A 27695-nucleotide genomic window follows, 5' to 3' on the forward strand; every position below is an offset into this window, starting at 1 on the left:
TTTTTCTGTGTACTACCCCAGTCCCTCAACACTTCCCAGGAACTAAAGCATGTTTCTTGCTTGACATTGCCAAAATATCCTCCAAAACAGCCTGCACACAAGCTGTTAAGATATGAAAGTCTTCCCACCTCTCTTGGATCTTAAAAATAAAAATCAAAAACCTGAACATTTTTCCAAATGGATGAGAAAGGTCGGTTACCTTGCAAAATCCATTTACCACCAGACTGTTTATCAGTTTTGGTTGTCCTGTGAATCAGACTGTGATTTTCTACCTTACAGACAGCTTACTCTTGAGATTTCCTGGCTAATGGTCTTAGTTTCATCTTTCCAATGATGACAATGGCCAGACTACTGTAATTCTAAAATAGAAATAATTGCAGAATATTTTAGTTTGGCAAATGAACACAGTAACATTCACCATTTCTCTCAAGGCCCTCATATACCCTGCTGATCTCTTCATATCTCCAAGCTTGTATCTATATAATATAAATGATCCTGTCTAGAGCCTAGGAGGGGTGCATTTATTAAAAGAGAAAGTTAAACTAGTTCCTTACAGTCCCCCATTAAGTCCAGTCTTTGAAAACACATCCAAGACAGCCTTAGAATTTCAAATATGGGGGAGCAGCAACATTATAGGATGGCCCTGACTGAAGCCAAACTGGTCATGTGTGCAGAGATCTGAATTACAGAAAGAAAGATTTCATTATTGTCTAAGTTCAGGCTGGAAAATGCAAAATAAAATGGGTGTGTAGCTTCAGTAATTAATGTTAATATTCATGAAACATAGAGCTGTGAAAACTGATTATGACTTGGTGCTCTCTAAAACATACAATTAATTATTAAGATAATTTATTTTTAAGTAATGCTTCCATAAGATGCTTTTTGAAACTCAACCAGACAGAACTTCCAAACAAGCTGTCATGAACCATATGTTCATAAAACACTTCAATAGGCTTTTAAATCAACATCTTCTATTGATTCCAGCTACCTCTGAGGGACAATTTAAAACCACCTCCACTTCTGAGTGTTTTAGTCTCCTCAAAGTACAATATTCCTGCATGCTGCTGGTAGGCACAGAATTTGCAGTGGGCCCACAACAAGCTTTGTAGCATTCTCTATCAATAAGTAAATAATCAAGACTTTTGTTTGCTGACCATCGCTTTTCTTATTTATGATCTGAGCAGCATTCAGTGGCAGTGATTTTTGTTCTCCCTGTAATCACATACTAGGAAATAAAATGCACTGTGTTGTGAAAAGGCATCCAAGTACATTTAAACGTTAAAACTGTATTGAAATTCACATTTTTTTATGAAGAAGGGAAGAATTAATGAAATGAGTGAATGAAATAAAAGAGTGAATGAAAGCAAAAAGCTATTTCTGGACTTTTTTCCATGGTGAAGCTTGACAAATGCATGTTTCTTGGAACACTACTGTTAATAATATTAGAATTCATGTATAATAATTGATTTTTCAGTTATTCAGTTAGTTGCTATAGAGAAAGAAAAGTATTTGCTTGATATATTAAAACCTCTAGCACTTTTCAGTGTCTACAGTTCTAAATTCCTAAACCAATTTTCTCCAATAAATCTTCCCTCTTATACACATGAGGGTCATCAGGAAAAGATTTCTATACCTGTTTCTCACAGGCAGTGAAGGAAGTTATGTTTATTTTGCTTTATGTAGGAGAATTCAAAATAAGTTTCTGTTGTGAAAATTGTTTACAGCATTGAAAGTGTCAGGAGACTCTCATTTCAGAGGCATTTCTCATTTGAATGCAGGAATATCCCAAGCCCAGCCTGTTCCAGGTTCAATCAGGAGCCTATTACAACCTCAGTCTACTTCAAGTTCAATAAAATATTGTGCATGCATTTGTACCTAAGATAATTTTGCTGTGGAAAGCAGAAGAGCACCATCAAAACTGGTAAGTGTTCAGTCCCGGGATTTTGCTTGCTTGCAAATTCAGTGACATAAATAAAATAAAGATTGAAAAACCCTGCACAGACAGCAGCTACAGATGATGCCATCGGATCATTTCCAACCCCAGCCACGGAGCTTGCATGACACACACCTTGGAGGAGACTTGATTCTCCTCCTTAAACTTTGCAGGGTCTGTTTCCTTGATTTGATGATATTAATGTATTCACCTTAAAACCACATCTATGCCTACATTTGGTTTCTTGCCCAGCCGTAAAAAGAAAATACATCATAAATTTTAGAGACCATTGAACTTGGTGGTGTTGAGCAAGATGATGCTTTTCAATTACGTGTGATTTACTAACCTGCCCAACAGACAACTTAATTTTACAGAGATGTCCTAAATCTTAAAATCAATTTTAACAACACATTAAGAACTCTCAGTCTAGCCTTTGAAATATTTTCCTTTTTATGATTCTTCATGCCTTAAATACTTTTCCCTTCCCCAGTCTTTTAATTACATGAAATCAAAATAAACTGTTCACTACAAACCACTTTTTCCCCCTCTATTTGACAACTTTAAAGGTAACTTCTTACCCTCAGACCAAAATTTCAATGTTACCAACTTCTAGTTCTACTCTTTGCCTTGCATTTAATGAAAAAAGGACAGGATTGTCAAATTTACATGAAAAATTATTTCAATAGGCTTTCATAATTTTAGAGATGTAATATTAACTCTTATATGAATTAAATATGCCAATTTTAAAAGGAATGTTGGAGTACAGCTTCTACAAATTTGAATAAGAGCCAGTCATTTTTTTAATCAAAACCCTGTTAAATATTCATTCATGTTTCACTGTGAGTACTTATAATAAAGTAAACCCTTCAATGTGACCATCAATATAGCAAAATCCTTGAATAATCATAGAATCAGTTATATTACCTAAAACTAAGCCAAATTTTTAGCCAATTTATGCAAAGGCTATGTCACAATGATGGCCAGTAGTAAAGAATTCATATTAAAACACAAGTTATTGTTAATAAACAGAAAAACAAAACTCAAAGCAAAGCCAGGTTGTAAATACAGTGTAATGATTAAGAGAAATAAAAAATCCGGCTGATACTACAATATGACAGTATTTTAAACTCTTAACATATTTCCATGCCTGTAAGAGTTGAATAAGAAATATATTCTAGCACTGAAAGAGAATTCTAGTCCAACAGACAGTGTGTCACATTGTCTAAATGCATGTACAAGGCACACCCCCCCCCGGCTGTCCAGACACTTCAACAGCCCCTTAGTACTCCCACCTCCCAAACAATAATAACAATCTCTTACTTCCTCCTCCATCCCACACATTAGTAAAGAAAAAATCATCCTGTATTGCCACGGTACAGCATCTGGAGGGACTGCAGAAGCTGCAGGTAGAGTTACCAGGCTACATCACTAGCAAAGATTTAGCTGTTGAATATTCAAAATTACAGTTAACTTAAAGAAGATAAAATGTCTCCATTGTCTTTAATTTTCAATTTTTGCTTTTGTTTTCAAGTAAAATCAGGCATTTAATCAAAATGTCCTTTTCAGAATCTCTGCAGTAAGCTACAGCTTCCACATGGATACACTTCGTGTGTTATACAAAACAGATAATACTCATTACTCATTTAAGACTGAGTTTAAGTTTTTCAACCTTAAGGCAAGGTCCTATGCAGAAGTGCCAAAGGACAATTTTCCACCACAGAGCCCAGGTTCCAAAGCTGGTGATGGTCAAAGCCACTGCAGAGCTAAAAAGTGACCAGTCTGATCTCACAACACACACCTGGCACAAACCACTTGTTCTACTGGTGAGGGCCAGGGCAATCATGGCCAAATCCTGTCAATCATACAAAAAAATGCTGCCAAATCCTTGAATCCCCTGAAGAACTGAGGCCAGGTAAGCATGATTTCAGAGGCAGCTGATTATGGCTAAAATTGGACATACTTACAACAAACTACTTTAAACCATTTCTAATCTTCTCATCTATGAACAAAGTGCTCACAGGTTTTCACCTATGTGTTGAGCATGGTCAACAGGCTCGAAAAAACCCAAGCACTTAAAAGAGTACACAAATAATGGACTTTGGGGTCGTTTTAATTTTAATAATTAACACAGGCAATAGTGATGGATCATTGTTCCTTAAAATTGGTCCTCTTTGGGTCATCACAGTATTAAAATATGGAGCATAAATTTGTTTTAAAAGCAAAAGCTTGGAAACAATTTACTGATGATTTGGGGACTTTATCTGAAACTTGCAACTCACATAGAAGTGTTTGGGATAAAACATCCCATGTTTCAAAGCCTCTGAGCAAGCCTTGTTGAGAACCTCAGACAGAAGTCCCATTATTACGACTCTTAGAAATTAAATTAATTCCATTTTTCATTGTGGGAACATCATTCTAAATGCAAAGTTAAGACAAGTAATTCTTCCCTGCTACCCAGAGTAAAAATATTTTCTGCACCTCAAAAGTTAGCAATGCAATTTTCTAGACCATAATAAGAAGTATATCACAAGTACATTATGATTCCAAAAGAAAAAATTTAGAGAAATTACTTTAAAAGCCCACACTGTAAGAAAAAGTGAAAATTTAAGTAGCAACCACCTCTCCTACAAGACAGATAGGACTGCAAACTACAGGAAAAAGTGCATGGTCAGGTTTCATATTTACTATCACCGAACAGTGGTACTTAAAATAAAACAGATATCAATTCTACATTTATCTTCAGCTAAATAAAACAGCTAAAGGAGAATAAAATTCCTATCAAATTCTCCAGTATCACAGATTGTCAGTAAATGAAAACATTATCATTCTCATGCTGTGGAAAATTACAAGCCAGTACATTCTCTAAAAAAGATCATCCATCGATTTTGATACCACTCACCCCACTGGAGAGGAGCCAACTGTAGATGCTCCAGGACCAGCTGATTAAGAACCCCTTCCACACTTGCTTCCCCTTCACGCTTCAAGGAAGGGTAAATTGGAATTAAGGAAAATTTTGTTTCAGAGAGGAAAAGGGCATGTGATATGCACAACTTTTATTATTGCAAATCAAAACTGCAACCTAGTGATTCATTAAAGGTTAATGTTACAAATGGTTTATTAACCCTTAAATTGACAAACAGTAAAAGTTACACCAGTTGTTATCTTAAGAATATAAAAATTTAATTCCACTGAGGAGCGTTAAAGTAAAGGTAAAATATACTTGAACCATAATAAAACACGAGGGTAAAAAAGTCTGGGAGCCGCAAAAATGCAAAACCTTTAAGTATGGATGAGAATTCAGAATGATAAATTAGGAACAATCTGAAAGCAAAAAGGTTAAAACTTGATAGGGCAATAGAAAACAGAACAAATATGTGGTAGGATAGCCCTGACTGCTGACTTAGGGCCAGTTCCATGGAGGTACCAGATGTTGGACAGTGACAGTGTCATTACTGAGGGCAGACATCAGACCAGAACCACAGGCACAGAACCTGCAAGCTTCCCTTTCTGCCCTGTATGAGCTCAGAAACAGGCCCAGACTGAAAAGAGAAAAAATGAGAAAATTGTTTTTACTCTAAGGACAGTGAAGCACTGAAATAAACTGTTGTGAACAGAACAATCTCTTTTAAAAGGGTTTCAAAGTAGGGTACACAAGTGCTAAAATAAAAGCATAGGCAATATCCAATGTCATGCAAAGACAGTATTACCCATTTAAACAAATTAATAATAATTTCATGTGATGAGTCAATTAAGATTTATTTTATTTTATACAAATAATTTAGATTTATTTGTAACAGGAAGAGGACTGGATTTCTTTTTTCTAATTCCCTGACTGCAGAAAGGCACTGAATTCACAGGGTTTGGGAGCACATGCAGATGTCAGCACCATCTTGTATCCAGCCATGTGTCCCACCATAATTAAGGAATAAGCTCCTAGTCAGATTCATCAAGATTTCAACCAACTACTCCAAAAGTACTGGAACCATGGTCCTCAAAAATACATGAAAAAATAAAAGAATATCTGAGCTTTTATAAACAGCTTCTAAATGTGATCAGTCCCTTTTCTGTAAACTCTGGAAAGAGACAAACATCATCTGACTGCTGAATATATATTCACTTGTGTCAGTTGAAAGAAAATTAACAAGCACTGCAGATAACTAATTTCTACGACAGGACATAATCTTGCAGGGACGCCAGGAGATTTAAAGAAAAGTCTTGAAAGCTCAGAACAAAAGCAGATCTAAAGTGATTGAGACTCAAGAGCTCAAAGATGATAGAAGAGGAAAATCAATACTGAGTACAGGATTCTTGCCATTATTTTTTAAAATATTCTCATTATGCCCTGAAAAATGTCATAAGTAGCACTTTTTTTTTCTCCTAAAGAGACCACAAATAAAGAATTCACAAACCCCAAAGAGTCTGAAAGCTGTAAACACCATTAAAGAAAAGCATCTATTTGGAAAACAGAAGACAGCAGAGTATCACCTTAGAAGAGTGCTGCTGCTGAAAAATAAGACTCAGAACACTAGCACAACTCAGTATTTTCCATAAAACACACTAGAGGGTAGAGAATAATTTGAATTACTTCACAGAAACAGCAGATAAATAATTCTGTTATCACATCTTTAATCTAAGGACTATAAGTGAGAGAAAACACTAATAAAAAGGCAGTATTTAAAAGATGCTTTAAAACAGAGTGGCTGCCATTAACTGTAACATTAAACTAACTTTACTGTAATTTACTTACAACAGACTCACAGGGGTGCCTGGAATATTACAAATTTTCACTGTTTAAAGCTTTGTGGAAAGCTTAATGTCTCAAATAACGCTATAAAATTACTATAAAACAGGTGATTCTCTATTCTTTATTGTTGGTAAATCCTACCGAAGCAGATCCACGTATTCAGATGTAGAACATTCCCCCTAGAACGTAAAACCACGGGAGGCAGTGAGGCACATCTTGGGTGCTGTGTCCATTTAGGGCTCCTCAGGACAGGAGAGACACGGAGCTCCTGGAGCAGGGCCAGCAGAGGACAAGAAAATACGACTAAAGGCCTGGAGCATTTCTCTTGCAGGGGAAGTCTGAGGGAGCTGGGCCTGTTCAGCTTCAAGAAGAGACAACTGAGAGGGACCTCATCCCTGCCCGTCAGTGTCTGCAGGGAGGGTTCAGAACATGGACCAGGCTCTGCTCCTGGTGTCCAGCAATGGGAAAGAGGAACAGGCAGGAACTGATGCTTAGGAAGTTCCACCTGGACATGAGGAATCATTTCTTTACTGTGCAGTGACCAAGCACTGAACAGGCTGCCCAGAGAGGGTGCGGAGTCTCCCTCACTGGAGATATTCCAAAACCATCTGGACACAATCCTGTGCCATGTGCTCTGGGATGGCCCTGCCCTGAACAGGGAGGTTGGACCAGATGACCCACTGTGGTCCCTTCCAGCCTGACCCATTCTGTGACACTATTGGTGGTTTTTTGGTTACACATTAAAGAAAAAAACAATCAAACTGAATGGTTCTTTGCAAAAGCTAAAAAATGTTTAAAAAAAAAAAAGCAAACAAACAAACAACAAAAAAAGAAACGCACAAGGAAAACACCCAAATTGATTAACAGAGAAAATTATGTAATATCCCAAAAGGGCTTTAAGCTTTTACAGCCAAAATTTTTTGATAAATAAATTTCTTTATTCCATCACAAGCACCAAGCTTATTTTTAGCACACAGCTTATTGTCATCTTGTGGCAAAATAAATTCTATCGACAGGAAATAGCTCAGTGAATGTTATTGTATGTTAAGCTGGAGGTTCAGGGTCTTATTTGTTTATTCGCCAAACAAATTGATGATATTAGTTTATCTTAGATACATGGCCATGGATTGTAGAACTGATGAGAAATTTCAATTTTCACAATTGTTCATTCTGTGTGAAAGCAAAATGTAACATTTAAATGGTTTAGCCATGCACAGATTATTTGACTCGTATTCAGGAAATGAAATTGCATTTGTCCAATGAGATCATTGAATGAAGCAGCAGAAGGGAGTCTGGTGGTAAAGGAGGGAAAGGCAAGGTTGAGATGCAACCACAGAAGTGGACTTGTTGAAACATAAAGCAACAAACACATAAAGGAATTATGTGTTCACATGGACCTACAGAGGGATCTGGATCATGGAATTCCATATCACTGATCTTTGTCTCCTGACCGTATTATCAGACAATTACATAAAATTGTTCATTATAGGAAAAATATGAAACTGAAAATTGCTACAAACTCATTATCTTGGAGATGAAAAGCAACCAAAATACGTGGTAAGAAAATATCAAAGGAATGAGAGAGAAAAGCTTAACTCCAGAGTTTGCCTAAGACAAAGCCTTTAAAAGTCAATGAAAGCAAAGGAGTTGAACAGGGGTTGCCAAGATACCCTTTTATTCTTAGCTCAAAGTCAAAGCTGACAAAAGACTCAAGTGTAAGAACGAGGATTTAAAATTCATTGAAAAAGACTACCCAGATAAACATGAGTACAGACTGCCAAGGTGAAGTTTGACCTTGCAGAATCTATCTGCTTAACCAAATCTCCACATGTTTTCCTGAGGTCTTGCTGCCATCACAAACCTGCTCTTCTGTAGGAGCCAGATTGCTGACCCAGGCCTCATTTCCTACAGTCAAATCTTTGTTATTAACAACACAGGCATCAGCCAGGACTCAAACAGTAGACTTCCAGCACAATAGTTCATATTTAACAGTTCAAGATATTTTCATCTGCACAATCAAATAAGCCTCAGTGGGGGCCTCAGAGCCAACAAACACAATCACCAGATGCTGTTTAAAAAAAAAAAAACCCTAAAAACCTAATTTTTCACAGTTGACACCCTCATTTCACATTTCTGTAGCAACAGATTGAATATGATATAAACTGTTTCATACCAAAAACCTAAATGACAGTCAAATGAACTAGTTATTTCCCCAGGGAAAACTTTGGTCTTTTACACTCTCTGATTGCCTCATGTGTAGCTGGGTACTCACAATTAGAACACAGTCTGTTATCTAAAATCTACTGCTTAAAAAAACAATAGGTTTTTAAAAATGGCTTCTCTCTGGAAGTTACTTATGTTTTTTCTCCCCACAGCATCCCACATTTTGCATCCTAAAAAAAATTATTTTCAATATATATGTCCTTTGCAAATAAATGCAGGTGGAAGAAGGCACATAATCATAAAAAACAGCAAATGTTCCTAAGTAAGAATTATACTAATTAAAAATAAATTTGCATTATTTGCACATTTTACTTACAGCAGTTGCCATATTCATACTTTTAGCTTTCTGCTTGATTATTATTGTGGTACTTTATTATTAAAACTAATTATATACAGTTCTTTAGGGTCTTAAATAATAGCTATTTTTGTAAACAATAAGAAGCAGCATAGAAATGTAAAGAAACCTTTACTGATGTACAGAAGTTCCACAAGATGTAATATTGTCATAACTGAAGATTCATAATTATGATCAAGATAAAGTCATCAAAAGCTGAATAGACAGAAAAATGATTTTCAATAAGAGTTATCAGTGATTTGCTGTCAAGCAATCACTTGAGATGACTCAAGCTTCTGTCTGATAGATAATAATTTCAAAATCCTGATTGGCTGCTTTGATGATGAAATACAAAAACATTCATAATTTTTATGTATTTGGAAAAGATGTCAGTGTTCACAAACCTAATAAATGAGTGGAACTTACGAAGATCACTGGGATGAAATGAAGAAAAGCTCCGAGTACCACCCTAGAAGGAATCAACAAATCTATAAATGAAAGTTGGGAATAATAATTCAGTCAGTTATGCTGGACCACATTAAAAAAAAAAAAAAAAAAAATCAATCAGACAATAGTTCTCAGAGAAAACATCATCTCTGAAACCCGGAAGGTACCATTTTCTTCTGTGAGAAACCTGACCTGCAGTATTGCCTCCAGCCTTGCATCCCACATACTGAGAAAAATAGAACTGTACTGCAGAACAACATCAGCAATATGACTGAAAGAAAATGTGCTTTGAAAGAAATTTTGGCAATTAGGTTTAAATATGGAAAACAAAAAAAATTAGGAAGGGGCAGAAAATACAATTAAAAAAATGTAAGGAAACATTGCAAATAGGACAGACTTCTATACATCACAGATATTAAGGCTGAAGTAAGAAAAAAGCCCAATTATTAGAAAAGTTAAAAAAGGAACGTGATATTTAAGGTGGCACTGGAAGTCTGTCTCACTTTTTTAAAGGTTGTTTAGGCCAGGTTTAGAATATTTTCAAGAAAATGACCCCAAAATGTTACAGTCTCATTTCACTGAAATAGCAATTCCTTCACAGTACATTAGAAAATTTCTCTGGCTGCAATCAAACCTGGAGAAGATAGGGAAGGAAAAGGAGTTTACTTTTCAAAAGTCATTCTCTGACCCAGCCCTCTGCCCAACTGCACAAATCACAGAATAATTTATATTGAAAGGCAATTCCAGAGTCACTGTCCAGCCCTGTGCTCAAAGCACAGAAAATACTGAAATTGCACCAGGTTGTTCAAGGCATTGCCCAGAATTTTTTAACATCTTCAAAGATACCAATTTTACAGCACTTTTGGACAACCTGTTCCAGTACCTGAGCACCCTCATTGTGAAAAGGAATTTTCCTAGTATCTAACTGGAATTTAACAGTCCCTTCATGACACACCTCGCTGTCAGATGAACTTTGCTGACTGCTGTAACTCTCAGGCTTTGAGAAGGCTGCTCCTGGAGGCCCAGCAACTCCACTGGGCCAGCATCCTTTCCAATCCTGCCTTCCACGTCCCCAAAGTCTCCCCTGCTAAAGTCCAGAGTGGTTATTCTGCCACTTACTCTCCTCACTTCCCTCAAGATATTGAGCTCCATGATCTCAGGACAACTGCAGCCAAGGCTGACACCAAACTTCAAACCCTGCAGCTGGATCATTTGTTCAAGGAGCAGATCCCACACAGCACATACCAAATCAAACCATCCAACACCTGTACACCAAAGTTGTCCTTAGAGTACTCCAGAAATAAGCTAACCTGCAACTGGAAGACTTCTTCCAGTCATCAAAGGAAGAGTTCATCCAGCTTTGCTTCTCGTTTGGGGGTCTGTACCAAATGCACAGCTCCTCACTCTGTTGGATGACTCTGTCCTTGGTCAAAAAGCTTTCAATTGTCTCATGTCTCCTTTCCTGCTAATTCCCTGTGCACACTCTAATTTCCCCTCCACATTCTTTTGCAAGTCCTGGTGTAAGCGTCTGACGTGGGCCTTGGATCACACCTCAGGGCAAATTCTGTGATGTTAACTCACCTCAGCCCATCACTTTCCCATGTCATGCACACAGTCAGGAGAGAAAAGTTATCTGGGGAGTTCAAAGTAGCTCAGAGATGATGGATAACAAAGGGATCACTTGGCCTTACCATTCAAGAGATGTGCTAAAAGACCTCATCGAGCAGGAAATATCAGTAACTCTACCCTTTTGTAATTTTGCAAATACTTTTGCTCTCTTGGGTGCACTTAGGCTGACTCCTGAAGGAAAACAAGGCTAATGCAGCTGAACTACCCATCTGTTTCTCTGCCTGTCTGTCCATCAGTAACTCTGCTGGCCTGTGTCAAATTACTCTGATGGGGGAAAATTATCTCAGAAACCAAGTTTCTTAAACTTAGCAGAATGGAGAGAAGACTATTTTTTTTTTTTTTTTATTTACTGGTTCACATCTAAATGTTGCTGCAAGAAATAAAAGGATTAAACCAGGATAGGTTCAGGTTGGACATCATGAAGAATTTCTCCATGGAAAGGGTTGTCAAACATCAGAAGGGGCTACCCGGAGAGGTGGTGGAGTCACCATCCCTGGAGGTGTTCAAGAAAGGACTCAATGTAGCATTCAATGCTGTGGTTTAGTTGACATAGTGGTGTTTGGGCAAAGTTTGGACTCGATTTTGGAGGTCTTTTGAGGTCTTTTCCAACATTAATGATTCTACAATTCCATGGGAAAGACTAACTGTAGTTGGAACATGACACCTGGAAAAGAATGTACACATTTCTTCAAGGATTTTTAAGCACATGTGAAACTTGTTGCCTTTCATTAATTAGATTTGTTTTAGTTCCTGGAATAGAGAGAACAATCACAGCAAGTATTAAAAACACAAAGTAATGGTTGCACTGAATGTAACACACAGAATCCACGCACTGTTCTACTGGTTTCTAAGGTACTGACTTTCATGTCAGCCACAACGGTTTTGGGACCAAAACTGGGGTTAAATCCAGAACACAGAATGGATGTAAACAGTGTTGCCCAGCAACTGAAAGGAGTGAGGATGTATCTTTACACCTTGACAAAATGATTACAACTATGCACTCAATTCCAGTGTAAGAATTCATCTGTGCTATCACAGAATATTTATATCTTTCCATAACATAGACATTTTCTAAGTGAGTTCTGGTTAAATATTGACATTTTTGCATAAAAGGAGCTCTCTCTGAAATGTTGCTTGGGGAATCTGGACTGAACCAGGCACTAGGAATCTCATTTATGTCTCAAGCCTTGCTTTTGACAAATCCAGATCTGATTTAATAATCACAGGATGGTTAAGTTTGGAAGGGACCACTGGAGGTCGTCTGGTCCATCCCCCTGATCAAGCAGCATCCTCAGAGCACAGGACTGTGTCTACGACAGCCCTTGAATATCTCAAGGGAAGGAGACTCCACAGCCTCTCTCTGCCATCCTGTGTCACTACTCAGTCACCCTCACAGTAAAGAAGCTCTTCCTCACAATAATTAGTAATGAAACATCATTTCAGATCACTGGATAAAAGTACAATTATAAGTACAAACAGATAAAGCATGATTTGATTGCCACTCTTCTCTCATCTTCTGCCACCCCCTATCATGTGAATTTGAAGATGATCTGTGTGAAAAATATAAATCTCCTGGGAAGTGCTGAGTACCATCACATGGCTTGGGGGACTGTTTGCTGTACAGAATGTTTCCTGAAGAAAATCATGAGAAAGTGTATTTTTGACAAGCCAAGCACAAGTTTTTTTTATAGAAATCACAAAATTTATAGCAACACCATTGGTTTATTTTAACTCTAAACTGAATGCAATTTCTTATTAATAATCATAAGGCAATATTTTACTGCATTTAGAATTATTGTGGGGATTTTATGTTTAGAATGACTAAGTCATCACACAATCCCTGTCTAAGCCTTAAAAAGCTACCCAAGATTAGATACATTACTAAATCTATAATGAGGACTTGTAAATAAATTATTCTAATATGTTCTGATTTACTCAAATTTAATTAAATATATGCAAACTCTCCAAATCCAGCTTCATGAATTTCTTCATTATTCAGTGACTTGCTGTGGGGGAGAATAGAAAAATTTGACCCCATGAATCTACTACTCATCAATCCTAACTACACTTCCTCAGTTCCCTAAAAGCTGGGAAAAACACACAGGATTTATGACATGCTCAGTGACTCAGAAAAAGCCATTATAGGATGACCCAAGCATCGCCTAAATAATATACAGCACAATTAACCTTAAACAGTCTATAATTATGATAAGCTTCATAGTTCTAATTACTTTTCTTTTCAGTAACACTGCTGTGAAGTGAGTTGAATTATAAAATAAAATGTATCAGAGGCCATCTATTTATATACTTTTAAAGCAAGTATTTATGAAAGGATATAATTTTCCAGCAAATATCCAGCTTGCTGTTAATCTCCAGACCTCTTGCTTGTTGCCTTTCTTCTTCCAGCTGCTTTGCATTCGCCAACTGTGCCCCATCAGCTGGGGATTCTGGGAAGCTCTCAAAATTAAACTTGTCCACTTGGATAGCTATGCTGTAGCAAGGGAAAAGAAAGAAAGAAAGAAAGAAAAAAAAAAAAACAACATCATCCTCACTGATATTATTTCTGCAGAAACTGCAGACCACTGCAAACATGGGCACTACAGTATCAGTATATCGGCTTCGGTGGCACCTAGTCTGTAATTACTGATACATAAACCATATGGTTTATTCTACTGAAAACAGACGTCTAAGCCTTTGATGGTAAAATGCTTTACAAATCATCAATCAACATCTCAATGACTTTGTGAGTGGTGCATAAGACATTTATTTTGCAGTTGCAAGTAGATGACTTTATTGTGGTTCTGTAGAGGTTCACCTGCCTCCACTCTTGGTAGGTGAAAGCTCATGGTGTGCTCAAGACTTGCTGATAAAAGCAACAAGACTGGGCCAAAAGCTGATGAATATACTATTAAAGTTGCTTATTAATACCAACCCATATAAAGGAAAGCAGAATATTATATATGAAAGCATCCCTGAAGTGAACTGTAACCACCTGGAGAGTCCATTGATTTCACAAGCCAACTTCCTCACTTTTCCTTGCAAAACTCAGGAAGGAAAGACAAAATAACCACAGAAGTAGGGCCTAAATGTGGCCCTTGATTTTTTTTTTTAAGAAGACACTTCTCTCCTGCTTTGTGCATCTTCATGAATTACAGACAATATTAATTTCAATATCCCAGTATAATTCATTGGTAGTAAATGGTTAAATAATTGCTTTATTAAATGTACGGTAAGGCATAAAAGGTAATCAAATTAAATATAGTACACTATAATGCATACTAAATACTGATATGTTAAATTAGAATCACTAATCTAATATAAAAGGGAATTTAGACCAGCTCACATCACATGAAATGTGGTTATGGAAGATCTAATATACTATGCTGCCAAAACAGCTTTAATTTCCTGAATTGTCTGAAATAGAAAAATAATTAGGGAAGAATTAAAATATATTGCTCTTGAGATGACTTTGCACTTAAGGAGACCAAGCAACAGCTTTGAAAACCATTCAGGATGAAATGCAGCTACAAACTGAAAAGGGGTCTGGGAAGGGCATTTCACAAAAGCACAGGACTGCTGTTATTCTTTTATCTATTTCTTCGTATAAAGAGGGAAACATATTCTATGAGTTGCCAAAAGGAAAATACCAGTAACAAATGTCAACAAGAAAGACCTTTGAAATCCCTTCAGACCAGAAAAGATTTTCTATAATTCTCATTAATTTAAAAGAGTCTTGACCCTAAAAGAAACTGGGTGAAAATACACGGCAATTACAAGGAACAATCTAGAGCTTGTGATGTTTCCTGTGGGAAGATGAATTCAATAGACCTTATCAAGACTGAGCAAAAACTGACATCTGAGAAGAAGCTTCTAAAGTTCCCCCTTCACCATTAGTGGAAGGTGGCCGTGCCCATGGCAGGGGGCTGGAACTAAATGGCCTTTAAGGTCCCTTCCAAATCCAAGCACCCTATGATTTTATGACTAAAAAGTACAAATAACAGCACTCAGGCAAAGGTTTCTGTAAGCTACCACTTCTGCAGCCTGCATCTTTGCTGATCCTCACATCCCAAAGGCAGAGGAATTAATCTGTTCCTCTCCAAGGGAAGGTTTTGTTTTGGCTATTTTTAATGTAGCAAGAGATCATTAGAAGTTCTTCATTTACATGCAGAGTCCATCAAGTGCTAAGCATATTCAAAAGCTAAACATGAGCTACAAAAGTGTATCACAGGAACTGCCACAATCAAGCCAGAAATAAAGACCATAATGAAAAACACCCAGATACAATCTGAAGAGTGGATTCTGAAAAAAATTACCAGGCCTGAAACTATGACTAACAACATCAATTCTTACTGGCACTGAAGTATGATTTGATTCTGCAAATGCAGGTTGGGTTTCCTGGATTTTGCACAGGCAATGCACGTGGAAGACACAACTGGAATATTTTGAATTTCATTGTCTTTGTTTCCAAGATCACTCCATCCCTCTGTGGTACGTGAGCCAATGCAAACCCAGGACTTGATTTCTATTATATACAGAATACTGCTTATATTCTGACAGAAATACAGTTAGTTTCCTATAACGATATTTTAATAAATTGTCTTAGCTTCTGGACAGTCAGAAGTATTTAGAATCCATCTCCAAAGGGACCAGGAAAACAGTTCCCATCTAATTACTGTGTTGCACTTTTCTAAGTGATAGATATTTGAGAAAAATATTCTAGCCTAACAATATTTAATATGCAACTGCAGCATTCAGATTGCATTCCTCTGTTGAAGGATCATTGCTGGCAATATGGTAATTTTTGTCTGGAAATTAAATATGCATGTAAGCACTTTGTACCCCAACAGCCTCCAATAAATCCACATCAGCTTTAGGAATAGAGCCTAGATTGCTCTTAACTGTTCATTGTGCATCTCTGCTTGAAGTAACTTTTATTAAGCTCTAAGTTATGGAAAACTTTAGTAAACAGGGCTCTCAGTACTCAGAGGCTCTACTGTTTCCGAATCTTCTAACCATGTTTTTATTTATAATGTTTATACTGTATTTAGCACAGTGGCACCTCATGTCACATGAGAAGTTACAAAAACACCCACCACAACACACTTGCCAGTTAGAAAGTGAAGAGTCTGAGTAAAAGAGAACTACAGAGAGAAAAATATCACACAGAACAGTACTATGAACACAGCAGTGGGTAGGATATATGAAAGCAATAAACAGATAAAATGTTTCAAGACTATAGTTCCTCTCAAAGTAAAGCACAACAAAATTAAATCCTTGCTCTTTTTGTTAAACTTATCTGCCTTTTATCATCCATATTCTGCTTCCTCTTGTGCTAAAAATATTCATTTCAAGTTTTGTCTCTGCATTTTTTATCTGTAATGTTACTTCAGTATTTATTCCTCAGCCTATGGAACACGTAGTACATGGGAAGGCTTTGCACAAGAATCCAAACAAAAAATGAATACCATAACCTAAATCGGTCATTCATCCTTAAAAATGTACCCCTACTCAAACCCAGCTCCTTCACTTTCTTTTTAAATCTGAAGATTTCTCCCATCTCAAGTGATGCATTTCACCAGGGAGGTGTTAATGAGTGGACAAACAATTCCCAGAGCCAGCTGATGGAAGGAGAAAATGGATAAGCTGGACAATGAATTACAATCACCAACTAAAAAAAGTATTTTTTTCAACTTTTAAGTGATCTCTAGAGATCACATGGACCTCACCCTGAAGAAGGAGAGGGCAGTGAAAGGCAACCTTTTCAACATCACCAACTTTGTCACTGGGCTGTGCAACAGAATAATGAGACTGAAATGTATTTTAGCCCTAAAAAGTCATTCTCTGCTGTCTTCTGCAGTTACTTTGCAACCTGTTTCCTGTCAAGAGTTCTCTGCACCTCTCCCCAAATTTGTCCTTGCTTGTTGTGATATACAAGAATCTATGGAATCTATATAGGAAAAGGTAAAAATAGACTATTCAGTTTGAAACAGGCATTCAATTTATTGCAAACAGCCAGGGTAATGACGGTTCACATTGTGCAAGGGCACCTGTTCCTTGCCCTTCACAGGAATTATGTATCAGGGAAAACAGAAAAGATCTTAAAATTCAAAAGTTTAGAAATAAACTTGTGCCAGGAAGAGGGACTAGAATTCCACTTTAACTTCTTTGCCTCATGGGGAGCTATCCAAATTTCCTACTAGATGAGTTTTCAATAAATAATGAGATATTTGTTTGAAAACACTGCATTATGCAAAAAAAAAAAATTAAATATCCAATCCTGCAAATGGAAAACTGGTATTGTTTCTCTCTGGCCATCCTTGTCTAAGCAGGAGGAGGAATAAAGTAACAACAGTTTTCATGAATAATGAACCAATTGTGTTTTGAAACTACTGGGTTTTGTCACGAAACGAGCCCAAGCTGTTGTGACAGCTCCTCAGACAACTGAGCATCGTTACAGGGATGCAAATTATTCAAATACAAATTAAATGGATGAAGAGGAGAAGGTCAGCTCATCAGCAGTGCTGATGATATGTCTGCATGGTATCCTCTCACATCATCTGTCAGGATGGCTTACAGGCAAAAAAGTGACAAACCTTCTGATGGCACAGCCACCATCTCAATGACAGTCACCTGAAGTCCTATTAAAGTCACAGTGCAGAGCTACTAAAGGCACTGGACAGCTCACTTCACCTCTTCTCATAAAAAGAGCTGCAACTTTACTGGAAATCCTATCCTGCCCTGACAAAAAAATGCTCAGCAGAAAGGACTTTGCATGGAGGAAAATAACTTCCAGAAACGACATCATGACTGCTCCCCAGCCAGTGCCTTCCATATCCCCCTTTCCCAAAGCAGTGCCAGTTAAACTGAGCAGCACTGACAGCTTCACAGAAGTGCCATCTGGCAGAGAAAATTAATAGATGAAAAATTGAGTAAGGCAGCATCACTGGGGGTGCTGCAAACTCCTGCCTTTGTTCCTGGCAGGACAGTGGGCAGGTCCCAGGCACATCCCATCCCACAGTGACACATCTCAGATCATTACATGTCCTCTTCTAAGAGTATAAATCTATAAATTGAAATTAATTATGTGATACTCTCCAAATAAAACAAGGTTAAGAACAGGCATGGTATTAAAAGAAAAGCAGCAATCTGCTCAACATAAGTAGATTTCATCTTTCATTAAGTAAATAAAACACTGCTGCTTAGCTGGGAAGAATAAAATATAGAGAGAGTCCTTATTCAATTATCCTTAAGAAGAAACAGTATAACAGGAACCCAAAAACTCTTCCTCATGGCTAACTACCTATTTAAATACTATCATCCACAGATGAGTTTGCAAGCTGCTTCCAAAATGAAGCTGACAGGAGGCAGTTGGAGACTTTATTCAATATTATGCTTCCTGTTCATCCTCCTTGCACATATAAAGTAGACAGGAGGGACCCTGTGCCAGACCATGTTATTGCCACTTATGCAGAATGCTTATGTGCATGAAGACTCCCTGTGCACTCAATGATTTTAAATTTCAGGAAAACTTGAAGTGAGAATGATACTCTCGTTCTCACATTCAAGAGGGAAAGAAATGCATAAAAGCACAAGTTTCCTTTAAAAACTTTGCCTGATTCTTTCATTGTGCAATCTCACTAGTAATATATAGCATTATGTTTCAGGTACACACCTGAATTCCACCCTAAATACAAGTCCTGCAGCTGATACCAAACTGGAAGTGATGCCCCACTATATAATAATTTACAGGCAAAGAGGGACCTGAAGAATCAAATCTCTTGTGAGATGAAGACATTTGTACCATTGGCTGGTAATAATAACATAAAGCAGTGCAAATTAATATATACCTCGTGTTTACCTGTAATTCTTTCACAGATTTAGAAGTACAACCTGTATTTCATTCACTACTACAAAATACAGCTGTAAAATTTAGTAGCTCAAGTGACCCACAAGTAATGATCTCTCCTCCTGACATAAAACTGACTGCAGAAAGAAAAACAATGGCTTTAATATCTGAACCATGCAGAGCAGAAGATAAATTTTTCCATTAATCTTGAGAACGGTCAATTAAATTTAAAAATTTGCATTTAGAACTTAATTATTTATTTTAAATAATTGAAGAGGAGATAAAAGTCAAACTATAGTGCTGAAGTCTGCAATATTCAACAGCTTAGACTTATCTGAGCAACAACATTTCAGACGATAAAAAGTTAAAACAGGAAAGAATCATTCCACTGGATATAATGTAATATTTGAAAATGGAGCAGTGCTAAGAGATAGTTGGCTACATAAATCTTCTGCTTAAATGTGATTATACTATGCGTGCTGGGCATATAGCTTGTTAATTCCTAACTCCAAATCTGAAAACCATAAACTGCAAATGAAGAGGCAGAACAATTAACTTCAACTTGCCTCTTTTTTCACTTGCCCATTTAAATAATTTGGATTCCCATGGCAATCACCATGCAGCAGAGATGTTAGCTACCTAAAGAAATAAGAAATTTAAAATAATAATAATAATAATAATAATGGTTATAGCCTACTTTATGAATACACCAATTTCCATAGGGGCATAAGAGACCATTAATCAATAGTCTTTCATTAGGAAATTTGGAAAAGCCTAAGTACAGTAATACTTAAAGATTGAGTTAACTATCCTCCCTTCATCGCAGCTGAACTACACAAGGATTTCAAAAGTCTCTTTATCCAAAATAATGCCATTCTGTACCTCCTACCTCTCTCTCAGTGGAATAGTAATAATCAGAGAAATAAATGTCAAAATATATATGTTCATATTCAGCTGCTCATTTGAGTAATTCATTATTGCCTTCATATGGCAGGAAGTTCAGAAGAAAACATATGCAAATTAAAAACATGGAATTTTGGGCCAGATGTAACAAACAAGACCAAAAAACTCAATTCTACAGTCATGCCTAGTTATCGCTCCAGCTGTCTGAATCTCCCCAGGAAAAGACTGAGAAGATTGCCCAGCACAAAACATAAACAGTAAAAATAGAGTGGAAGAAAGTAAAAACCTCTGTTACTTTGAAATGATTTCATCTTTTCCAGGGAGTCTGGAGTGAAGGAATCAGGGGCTCACCTGGTGCAAACCTGATCTTCATTCTGATTCTGCTCACACTGAGCATTAAGGGACAAAAACCACTGTGAGAAATGAGACAACTCTTAAAAAGATTAATTTATTGAAAACAGAAAAAAATTGAAAAATTACAGAAATCAGAAAAATATAAAAATTTGGGATCCTATGGCTCGGTAGATGGTATGCCCCAGGAGCGCAGGGATTTGAGATCTTCTGGCTGAGACAGCACTAGACCTCAGGTAGAGAAAAAACTTGCAGTGCTGGGTTGACTTAAAAAAATTACTAAAAGCCCCTTAAAAGGGGTAAGGCTTTTAATGCCCAGCACCGATGTCTCCCACAGCTAGTCTGGAGAGAGCAAGCGGGGAAGAGGGAAGGGGGAAGAGAGAGGGAGACCGCTTCTTGGCTTCGTCCTTTTTATAGTTTTTGCTCCGCCCCCAGTCCGCCCACAGCCCGCCCCTTCGGTCCAAGGCGATTGGTGCTTTCCCTTTGATGGATCATCTCCGTCCACCAATGGCTCATCGTTGTCAAGGGGGGTGGTATCAGTTAGAGATAAGGGAAAACAATACCTTCATTAAAATTCAGGTATTCAGGTTGCCATGGAACTTGCCTGCAGAGTAATGGCTCTGCAGCTAGAAATAGCTGCTGGCTATCAAGACTGGGTGGGGGGGTTTTGGCCTTGGAATCAAAATGCAAGTGAAACACCTACAAAAAGTATTAAAATACATCCAACACACCTCAGAACACTTGTAAAAGTATACAGTAAACACAGGAAAGGTAACTCTTATGGTGTACCAGTGGTTTGTAGCTTGAAAAGGGGCAAGTTTGTGATTTTTAACTGGGAAAATTTTAACTGGGAAGGGTGCAACTCTTAATAAATTTTAAACAAATAGGAACACTGATAATGGAACTGGATTTTTGTACCTGGGCTGATGGGTTAATTGTAACATTCAATTTAAAAATAATTAACTCAAAATTAATTATTTAAAGCACTTAATATGCAAAGACCAAGCACAAATAGGGATTTCATGTATGACAACCACCAAATTTCTCTGCTCCTGGAACATCCCAAAAGAACCAGAAATGCTGGTCAGGAATCACCCCTGGATCATTTCCCATCCTGGGCTCTGTCCTGACCCAGCACTGATGGTTGTTGCCGGTCCCAGGGCCCTGCAGGATGATCCAAAGGAGTGGAGCTGGGTGTGTAGAGCACTCAGAGGAATCGCACAGCCTCCTGCACATGATAAACCTGGAACATCAATTCACTTTTGCCTATGAGAAAAAAGAAAAATTCCCAAATTCCCAGTGCTCCTCCTTTAAAGGAGTATGACTGAGATGTGGCACACGACTGGAAGGTTACTTCAGAGAATATGCTGAGATCCTACTCAAAAACCAAACTAGGGGGCAAAACCCACCAGAACAGCCTGTACATATGGGAAATTATGAAGAGTCCATCTCAGTGGCTACTCAAGGGAAAATGCAGAGGTACAGAGCTTTATATACAACATAAGGAAAGAAGTAAGTTTTTCACAAAGGAGGTGATTCAAACATGTTTTGGGTAGAATCATAGGATGCATGAATGCTCAGTGTGCAATACCCATTTTGCCATGGACTGTCACTTCAAGATACAATTAGACTTTACATTCATAATGAATTATTAATTTACCATCTACTTGCTTGTCTTCTCTTTTTATACACAAAGGTAACATTTGCCCGTTTCCCAGAGCACTGCAGCAGAAGTTCACCTCAAGATGATTTAGTGTGATTAATAAATTCTTTTCCAAGTCACTGTTTTCCCAGTATAACCTGTATAATTTTATCACACCTGCAACCTTCACATTTTCTGTTCAGAGCACTCTTTGGTGAGTCCCTTGAAGAGTCTTGTATTTCAAATTAACCCAGTCCATTGACTTTACAATGTTTATTTTGCCACAAATACATTGATTCTTTTCACCCACAGAGTTGCACAGATCTTATTACAAATTCTCCAGTCCCAGATGCAAGTTTTTGAGTGATACCCTACTTAAACAAGGAAATCTAGAATCTCTGCCAAAAAGCAAAGCTGGGGGACACTCAGGACATCCTCAGTTTAAGAAACCAAAGCACCAGAAGAGCAATGAACATCTCCCAACAAAGCGATGTGGTCCATGAGGTTCAACCTACAGAAGTTATTTTTTAACTAGTGACAGAAATAATGTTCACAGACATGAGTGGGAGCACAAAAGCTTTAATCATGCTCCAGAAATCTTAGCTCACAGGGAGTGTGTGTCACAGGTTCCATAGCAGTCAACTGCTCAGCACTAATAACAGAAATTATACACATCTCCCTCACCCACACACAATTTCACCTAAACAATTTTTTTCCCAAAAAACACTGTACATATTAGAAGTTTATTTAATGCCTCCACCAGCAATGACACCTGTACATATGTTTAGAAGCATGCTCATGCTCATGCTCATTTAGAAGCTATTTTCAGAAAACAAACCAGCAGGGATTGTTCACCCTGGAGAGGAAAATGCATTTGGGAGACCTCAAAGCAACCTTTCAACACTTAAAAGAGGAGTATAAGAAAGATGGGGTCAGATTTTTTAGCAGGACTTGTAGTGATAGAACAAGGGGTAATGGTTTTAAACTAAAGGAAATAATGGATAACAAACCAAGGTCCTGCTTCTACTGCTTCTGTTGCTCGTTACACTCAGCTTTGGCAGCCCTGGGTCCAGCTTCAGCCAAATGCAGAGCTGGGATTGCCTTCACTTTCATCCCAACACGTTTACATTGATTTACCTTTGCACATTTTGCCCCGCATATTGCTGAGCTGTGTTAGTTTTCTGATGTGCTTTACTGGTATATCAGAAAATGAGCACAGCTCTAAAATACCTTGTTATTTTAGCCAAAACTCCCCAGTTGGAAATCACCATCCCAGATAACTGCCCTGCCAAGTGCCCTCCTATTCAGTGAGCCTTGACCTTGAGCTCCCCTGGGAAAGGGCAGTGAAGCCAAATGTCCACCAGACTCAGATCTGAACACTACAGCTAGAAATTCAGTATTTATTTAATTATTGGGATGAAATGATACTCATTTAGGAGCAGTTTCCTGCCACATTAACCTCCCTTGGTGAATTAGGATGGTGTAAGACCACTTATTGTATATGGACAGTGGATCCTGCTCACGTGTCGCCTGGTGTCCAGGCAGTGACCAAACCACCTTCAAAGAGCTAAAGCAAATTAAACAAACCCACTAAAGTCAAATGAGATCAAGGGGATTTTTACTCCTGCTTCCTGTGGTTCAGAAATAGTTAGAACACAGTAGTCTAAATTTTAGACAGGGGAATTTCACCTGAGCAAAGTCCTGCTTGGGAAGCTTTCACAGCATATGCAGCTGTGTAAAGGAACTCAGAGGTAAACCCAGGATTTTTGGTGCCACTTATAAAGGAACTTTTCTTATCAGCTTCACAGACACAAATCTCTTACATGAGAATGGATTTCTTCACTACATTTGGAGGAACTGAGGGAAAGGGAACTATAAATACTACAAGTTATGAGCACTCAGCTAATGGTGTCTGAGACAGACACCTTGGTTTTAAAAATCAACTTCCCAAAGCACCCTTTGTTATCATTGCAAGGAAAAAGCCTCCAGCTGAGGAACAATTAAAAAGAAAACCCCCAAAATATGACCCTTCCATTAAAAGTTTACACTGAAGGTATCATTTTAAGTCTGCTACTAAACTTTTTCAAAAGTTTTATGATTTTTAAGAGAAAGTATTCTTCTTGAAATGAGGAATACCCTCACAGAATTAAGGAGTAATATAAGTTTTCATTTAAGTATTTCATTAATATTTACTTGAAATAATGCTTTGGAAATGCCTACCTCTAAAAATATGAATATTTTATATTAATCTTGCTAATGCTTCATAAACTGTATTATTTCAAGTAAAATATTAACTTGGTATTATTTAGAAGCTTTGGCAACGTTTTAAAATATTTAAATGTTGAAGGTCATTTTTTTCAGCATTTATGTTTAACATAGAAATTTACAAAGTCTTTTCATTCACCTAAATCTAAATTTCATTAACTAAGAAACAATTTTAATCAAAATTCTGTTTCTCTGTTTCTTTATAATATTCCTTTACACATAATGAAAGTCCAGAAGATGATGGTATCTAAACATCTGCAAGACAAATTTTCCTTTAAAAAAAAGGGGGTAAAATTCAAAGATATCAATATAGAAAACAGTGCTTTGCCATCTCTTTCATGAAAATTACATATCCTTCTCACTCATTGACTATATTTTTCTGACTATAAAAAACACAGGCATATCTAGATTTAGGCATCTATTTTAAACTGAATCCCTGTTTAGGAATCAGATTTATTCTCTACCTTTAAAGAGGGGCAAAATTATCATAGTTTCACTTCCAGCTTATGAAAGAGTTGAAATTCATTTTTTTATGGATAACCAACATGACTTTTCTTAAAATCCCAGTTCCTGCGAAGGAGACAGAACCCCCCAAAAACACACAGAGGGCACAGATATTACCATACACACAGCTTTGGGCCAATTTGACAGTTAAAGCAAAAAACATTTCTTTGTTCTTTTCCATCTACAAAGAGCAATTTAACATAGAAATTCCAGACCCAAATTATCCCAAAATGGCAGGCTACTACTACCAGAAAATTTGTACCCCAAAATTGTGTAGCAGTTTTATAAACCTCCCCATCCACAGCTAAGAAGTCACCACGGTTCTGACTCACTAATTTGCCCTGAGTTACTCAATTAAACAGTTATAAATGGATTAGAGGGTTAATATTAAAATTGAAAGTACATTATTATTAAAATTGGGTTTATATATCCTATGCTAAGCAAATAATGCTGTAAATACATGAAGCAAAGATTACACAATCTGCTTTGTTCTCAATATAAGCCTTTCACACAAAAGATTTCCTTTTATTACTTACTATTCTCCATTTCTCTTCTTCCATACAACTACAAAAGAGATGCCATCAAGCAAGTAAATCGAGAAATAAAGCTGCAGAGATTTTTTTACTCCCATTTATTCCCATTGAGCCTCCCTCAGGGGTGTACAAATTGGAAATTGCTAAATTGTCATCTAATAGGCAGAAACAACATAGGCGAGACCAATTAAGTAAAAGGCAGAAAGTTGTATTACACATGTAATTTAATTAAATTCTTTGACTAGACTACATTAGAATCATTCCCAAAAAGGACAAAACTCAACTTTAATCAGCACATGACACATTGTAAGACACATCACTAATATTAGGAGTTTAGATATTACTGAAAAGAGCACTTTTCTTACTTGTAAATCAGGTTACTTCCAGGTGGTAGAAAATTGGGTAAACAGCAGCATTCCCTCCTAAATACAGAAGACTCTAATGATGCGTAATTGAGTACAAAGTCATAAAAAAGTGGTTTTCTTCTCTTTTTTTAGCTGTAATATTCTTCAGCTGGGTACCTACACGCATCTTTTCAGTGGGACTGTTCTCTTACCGAGATCCCCAGAACACAGGAAACCACCAGATCAAATCACCACCTGAACTGCCAAATGTGAGTAACAATAACTAGGGCTAATTTGGCCTGTAATCACAAACATCATCAAAAGGAATAATGCAGTGGGGGAGAAAAAATTGCAGTGCAAACAATTGTGATCTACGAGATTTGGGTTCTTCATCTCTTGCCATTCTCAGCACTGAGGCCAAAACCTGCTCATTGTAGGCACCAGCTCAGCCCTCTCCTCATGCCACTGCACAGCCCCTGGAGCTGGAGCCCAGGCTGGGATGAAAATAAATTCCAAAATGCAGATGCAAGGGACTCTCCTGGACTACAGAAGCCAGAGGAGGAGGAGAAGCAACATTTACCTCTGCCCATGGTGGTTTTCCACGCTTTTCCTATCTGGAAATTGGCTAAAGCAGGCAAAAAGCCATCAGCACCCCATTTTGAGAACAGCACTATTTAGTTAAACTAATTGTTTCTCTAGATGATAATGAGAATATCAGAAATGGATTGACAGCTCTAAGCACAAACTGCTTTTTGAAATTAAATCAATTCTGTGATTGTCCAGCAACCAAGAGGAGCAAACAGTTTCACAAACCTGGGACAACCTCTGTACCCTAAACCAAACTGGTATTTTCCTCCCAGTAATTCCCAATAACTCACTTTCTATGTATCTCTTTTTATGTTACATGTCTTAGATAATATCATTTCAATGGCAAATCTGTGACTTTTTGTCTCAAGAAAGTTCCTGTCCTATAGGAACACAATTGCCAGGCAGGCTGAGAAACCCTGGTTAAATCATTATCATTATTTCAATATTGGAAAAATCAGTTAATTGTTTATGTCATACATGTACACAAATTAAAATAGGAAAGGAAATAAAGTGATTTGCTTTCTTGATTGAATAGCATGGAAATGCACAAAATTTAAAAAACGCATGGCTTAAATTGCCTTAGGAAAAAAATTAACCCATTTATATGAAAAGAACAAACAGCTTTTAAGAATTATAGATATTTTAAAATGCTAATTATTTGTATAAACCAGTTCCTGTGCACAAGGGATCAAATATAAGTGAGTTAGTGTAGCCGACAGCAGCAGTGAGAAAAGCAAGAGGCCATGCGAAAGACAAAAACCAGGGCTTGTTTTGGTGAGCCTGTTCTGAGGACAAGTAGTACAGATATAACCCACTGTCTAATGTCACCATGTGCTTGCAAATATCTCTGTACAGGAGTCCAGCCTGCACAGCCTCTCAGATAATGCCAGATAAACAGCAAGAAGCTCTCCTTCAAAATTACAGATGGATGGCTCTCCTTCAAAATTACAGATGGATGGTTCTTCCTAGAAAGGGAGACGTAACATCAAAATACAAGAGAGAACACAACAAAGAACCTGCTCTGAACCCACACGGAACGGCCCCAGAAACAAATAATGAGCACTGACGTAAAAATACTCCTCATGTAAATTCAAATTCCATCATTAAAACCTGCATGCATGTATTTATTGCCTGCTGTCACCATGTAATCAGCACTCACTAATCACCCCGTAGCTTACTCTCATAAAATTCTCTATTTCATATTGGAGATCACAACTGACTATTCTGAAGTCCCATCCTATTTAAGTCCTTGTGATTCAGAAGGAAAATAAGTGACACCTTGAAATAAGCTGCTAGTGATGCCCATCTTAAGAGATGCTTTCCATCAATATATCAAGGGGGGAAAAGGAAATATTGGTGAAGTGTGATGTAGATTTATTGTGCCTGCCATTGCTGGGCTTGGCAGAGTT

The 27695-nt window shown here is 37.4% G+C and overlaps 1 protein-coding gene across 4 annotated transcripts in view; it reads right to left on the bottom strand.

The window, feature by feature from the left end:
• Positions 1–27695, bottom strand: part of TRAPPC9 (trafficking protein particle complex subunit 9) — a 475415-nt gene that overhangs the window by 234927 nt on the left and 212793 nt on the right. For all 4 annotated transcript variants that reach the window (XM_082277955.1, XM_082277956.1, XM_082277957.1 and 1 more), the window contains 2 exons: positions 13648–13801; positions 4833–4923 (listed from right to left, as the gene is read on the bottom strand). In XM_082277955.1, coding sequence (XP_082134081.1) covers positions 4833–4923; positions 13648–13801 — 245 coding nt within the window. The remainder of the gene's footprint in view (positions 1–4832; positions 4924–13647; positions 13802–27695) is intronic.

The sequence above is a fragment of the Coloeus monedula genome, assembly GCF_965178545.1.
Source record: "Coloeus monedula genome assembly, chromosome: 1".
Taxonomy (NCBI): domain Eukaryota; kingdom Metazoa; phylum Chordata; class Aves; order Passeriformes; family Corvidae; genus Coloeus; species Coloeus monedula.